The sequence below is a fragment of the Melanostigma gelatinosum genome (genome assembly GCF_949748355.1).
Source record: "Melanostigma gelatinosum genome assembly, chromosome: 13".
Taxonomy (NCBI): domain Eukaryota; kingdom Metazoa; phylum Chordata; class Actinopteri; order Perciformes; family Zoarcidae; genus Melanostigma; species Melanostigma gelatinosum.
Window position 1 is genome coordinate 25,233,580 of NC_136646.1, and position 5,000 is coordinate 25,238,579.

The window sequence follows — 5,000 nt, forward strand, 5'->3', positions numbered from 1 at the left end:
TTTTATTATAATTCATATTATTATTATTCAGTCGTTTACTTTGAAGCTGGAAGTGAATTTCTGACCAACAACAAATCACTTTCAGCTGACGATCCGTTGGTGGTGCGTTCAAAGACACTCCGACTTTTTAGAAACGTGTTTAAAATGGAAAAAAAACTTGAAGACAACCAAAAGAAAGAAAGAAAAAATAATAATATTTTGAAGAAAAAAAAGTAAGTTTAACAAAATGAAAAAAATCCTAATTAAGTTTGAAAAATACATAACTTTTAATATAATTGGTGGCAATTTTGTGTCTCCACTTTTCCATGATTGTTCAGCTTTTATTATGTCTGAGTATCATTTGATAAATATGTTAAAGTGAACCTGGAACCACTAAACCACTTCCTTACTTCACGTAAACAAACACACAAAGCAGTGAAACATGTGAAACCATCACTGGGGTCTCCTGGGTCCTGTGTGTGTGTGTGTGTTTGTGGTTCCTCTGACAGCAGGACGTCCTGCAGGAACCTTTCTTAAAGGATCTCAGGACTTTTTATCGTCTCGTTGAGTTTTAAAGCTCCTGAGAGCTGAAGGAACCTCCTGGTTTTCATTTCTCCTTCATGTCCTGGACCTCCTGAACGGCCCCGGGGGGTCCCTCCTGGTGGGCCCCTCCTGGTGGGCCCCTCCTGGTGGGCCCCTCCTGGTGGGTCCCTCCTGGTGGGCCCCTCCTGGTGGGTCCCCTCCTGGTGGGCCCCTCCTGGTGGGCCCCTCCTGGTGGGTCCCCTCCTGGTGGGTCCCCTCCTGGTGGGCCCCTCCTGATGGGTCCCTCCTGATGGGTCCCTCCTGGTGGGTCCCTCCTGGTGGGCCCCTCCCGGTCCCCTGAGACCTCGGAGGCGGACTTGTAAATGTGCATGTGTATATTTATTCTCCTGGAGAGCGTTTTGGTTTTGATGAAGAAGAAAACAAACATTTTGTGGTCATTTCTTTTTTAAATTAAATTCATTTATTTTAGGAAGTGATTTTTATTAGAAGTTTTGTTTTTTTGCTTGTGATCAGATTTAGAGTCACGGAGAACGTTTTGGATGATTGTCCCCTAAAGATGTTAAATAAATATTCATATTAAACAGAAATGAATCTTCAGTGACGAAACATTTTAGAGGAAATGTTTAAACTTTGAGTTTAAATAAAAAGATGAGTCGCTTCATGAACAAACTTCAAACAATAGATTTCATCAGCTTTTGTTCCGCTCTGAAATACTAAATATCATAAAAACACATTTTGATTTATAGGTTTTTAGGGAACAATGAATCAAACTTTCTCCTTTTTTGACTTTTTCTTTCTTTCTGTTGAGTAGAAATCCTTCAAACTAGACGACCTGTGATCAGCTGATCGACGGACAGAGACAGACGGACGGACGGAGAGACAGAGAGACAGACGGACGGACAGAGAGAGAGCGACGGACGGAGAGACAGAGAGAGAGACAGAGAGAGAGACAGACGGACGGACGGAGAGACAGAGAGACAGACGGACGGACAGAGAGAGAGAGACGGATGGATGGACAGAGAGACAGACGGACGGAGAGACAGAGAGAGAGAGAGACAGACGGACGGACGGACGGAGAGACAGAGACAGAGAGAGAGAGAGACAGACGGATGGACAGAGAGACAGAGAGACGGACAGGCGGCTGGTCATGTTTAGAGATTAGACTCGTTTTTCTTCTATGAAAAGAAACTTGATGTTTTTATTCTTATTATAAATATGAAACTGATGTTTTTGTCTTCGTTTTAGCAAAAAAAAGAACGTTTTTTGTTTCGTTTTCTGACTCGTGTTCCCAACAAATACTTGAATTTCTTAAAAACAATGTTTAGAGTTAAAGTAGTGAATGATGAATCAATAAATGGACACTGGATAATATTCATAACGTTCACACGTCACTTCTGTTCTTCTCAGTTCAGATCAATACATCTGTGAAATGACTTCTGAAGATCTGGTTATTGATACAAAATATTTAATATTTTAGTTTATTCATGTTTTAAAAACAACAAGCTGTTGAATTATTTATATTAAAACATTATTAATTGATCTTTATTGATGCAGACTCAGCTGTAATCAATGAGGTCATGTTAATGATGCTCAAAGAAAATATTCAATATTTCTAATGAATTAATAATGAAATCAGTGATGAAAAGACAATAATAATAATCATGTATATTTATTGATAAATTAACTGAAAAATAAACTGATGAATAAAAAATAAATAGTTGAAATATAGCATTAAAAATATAAATGATATATATATATATGAATGATATATATATATATGAATGATATATATACATATATATATTTCGTGTCTTAGTTTACTGAAGAAGTTTAATTTACTGTTAATTTTTCACCTTAAATTTCTTATAATGAAATAATTTAAAAACATTTCATTTAATGAGCTTTAACTTAATAATCACGTCATTACTTTATTATTTCGGTTAAATCTGTGTTGTCATGGAGCTTTTAAATACAGTTGTGATTAATTAACTAAATATTAATTCTTAAAATAAAGAGAACAGAGTAGTTATTATAAAACTAATAAAAACTGATTGTGAACTGATTATATTCAATGTACATATTTACAAACTACACAAATACAAATTTACACATTTGTAATTTAGTAAAAGTTTTCGAATATTTCAACGAACTGTTTTTATTCAACGTTCAGATTTATGTTCTGAACGTTTACTTATTTAAAATAAGAGAATGCCTCATTTGCATATTTAAACAACATTTTAGAAAACGTAATACAACAAATGATCTTATTTTCAGTCACCTGGAGAAGTTCTTATGTTTATATTTATCATTTATTCATTGATTATATCTTTAAGTCACTAAATGTATTAAATTAGTGGAGTATAAAATACAAAGGAGCATAAAATGGAAATACTCAAGTAAAGTACAAATACCTCCAATCTGTGCGACAGAGTGAGTCCCTCCTCCTCTTCCTCCTCTTCCTCCTCTGACAGGTGCAGCTCCTCCCAGCTGATCCTCCTGTCTGAGCTCACAACACACACACACACTCTCTCTCAGAGGACCATGTGGGGCCTCATGGCTGCCGGCTGCCTCTTCTTCCCCGGACTCTTCCTGATGTCCAAACAGACTCTGAAACACCTGATGAGACGAAGCGACGGAGACGCTGTCATCGTGTCCACACGGTAGGAACACACACACACACACACACACACACACACACACACACACACACACACACACACACACACACACACACACACACACACACACACACACATTCACCGAATATAAATAAAGTTGTTTGTTTTTGTTTAAATCTGATTTCTGGATTCAGATTTGAATTAAACAGCAAACACCTTTGTAAATACGTTTCATATCCTTTACTGCAGTAAAAGTACTAATACCACTGTATAAATACTCTGTGACAGTAAAAGTACTAATACCACTGTATAAATACTCTGTGACAGTAAAAGTACTAATACCACTGTGTAGAAGCCATTACTCTGATTTGTGTTTTACCTGTACATTCTATACTTTTGGGGAAATTATGGTCATGCTACTGATTGTACATAAAACCATGCTGGTTATGATTTACTGTTGAACCTGTTGGGACGTTACTACCAAAATGATTGTGACACAATGATGACGTCAGGGGGCGTTGACTCTTTATGTAGACCTCACCTGAGGACATGCAGGTGTGTTCGTTCGACTAGAGAGCGGAAGGGCTAACTATTTTTCAACCGCATTAAGCATTACGCATTACGAAACCGCATTAGGAGACAAAGCGGGCTTTTCTGTTTAAGATCATTTCCATGTATGCTTCTGATGCTGTTCTCGAATAAAATAAAGTTTCGAAGTGACATTACGAGAGAATGCGCGTTAATCGACCGACCGCTCCTACACACTGTATAAATACTCTGTGACAGTAAAAGTACTAATACCACTGTATAAATACTCTGTGACAGTAAAAATACTAATACCACTGTATAAATACTCTGTGACAGTAAAAGTACTAATACCACTGTATAAATACTCTGTGACAGTAAAAATACTAATACCACTGTATAAATACTCTGTGACAGTAAAAGTACTAATACCACTGTATAAATACTCTGTGACAGTAAAAGTACTAATACCACTGTATAAATACTCTGTGACAGTAAAAATACTAATACCACTGTATAAATACTCTGTGACAGTAAAAGTACTAATACCACTGTATAAATACTCTGTGACAGTAAAAGTACTAATACCACTGTATAAATACTCTGTGACAGTAAAAATACTAATACCACTCTGTATAAATACTAATACCACTGTATAAATACTCTGTGACAGTAAAAGTACTAATACCACTGTATAAATACTCTGTGACAGTAAAAGTACTAATACCACTGTATAAATACTCTGTGACAGTAAAAATACTAATACCACTCTGTATAAATACTAATACCACTGTATAAATACTCTGTGACAGTAAAAATACTAATACCACTGTATAAATACTCTGTGACAGTAAAAGTACTAATACCATCATGACAAATACTTTGATGATGATGATGATGATGATGAAGATTATGATGAAGACGATGAAGAAGATGATGATGAAGATGATGATGATGATAAAGATGAAGATTATGATGAAGACGATGAAGAAGATGATGATGAAGAAGATGGTGATGAAGATGATGATGAAGATGATGATGATGATGATGATGATGATGATGATGAAGAAGATGATGATAAAGATGAAGATTATGATGAAGATTATGATGAAGATGATAATGATGATGAAGATGATGAAGATGATGATGATGATGAAGATGATGAAGATGATGAAGATGATGATGAAGATCTAAACACATTCTTTCTTCCTCTCAGTCTCGTGTCGTCGGTTCAGGCCGTCATGGCGTCTTCAGTCGGATGTTTGATCGTCTCGTCCTGCAGAGACGTCGTGGAGGACAGGTGAGACTCATCTTCATCATCATCATCATTATCAC

The 5,000-nt window shown here is 36.3% G+C and overlaps 2 protein-coding genes across 2 annotated transcripts in view; both read left to right on the forward strand.

The window, feature by feature from the left end:
- The window catches only part of nlk1 (nemo-like kinase, type 1), a 17,961-nt gene extending 16,061 nt beyond the window's left edge, over positions 1-1,900 (forward strand). The window contains exon 12 of the mRNA XM_079282067.1: positions 1-1,900. This exon is cut by the window's left edge and continues 2,352 nt beyond it. The gene's annotated coding sequence lies outside the window, so the exon portion shown is untranslated.
- A 1,163-nt stretch (positions 1,901-3,063) lies between these two features.
- LOC306786743 (ceramide synthase-like) overlaps positions 3,064-5,000 on the forward strand; it is a gene marked incomplete at both ends in the record, with an annotated part of 10,442 nt that continues 8,505 nt past the window's right edge. Inside the window, 2 exons of the mRNA XM_079281589.1 lie at positions 3,064-3,182; positions 4,882-4,965. Of these exons, the coding sequence (XP_079137715.1) occupies positions 3,064-3,182; positions 4,882-4,965 (203 nt within the window). The remainder of the gene's footprint in view (positions 3,183-4,881; positions 4,966-5,000) is intronic.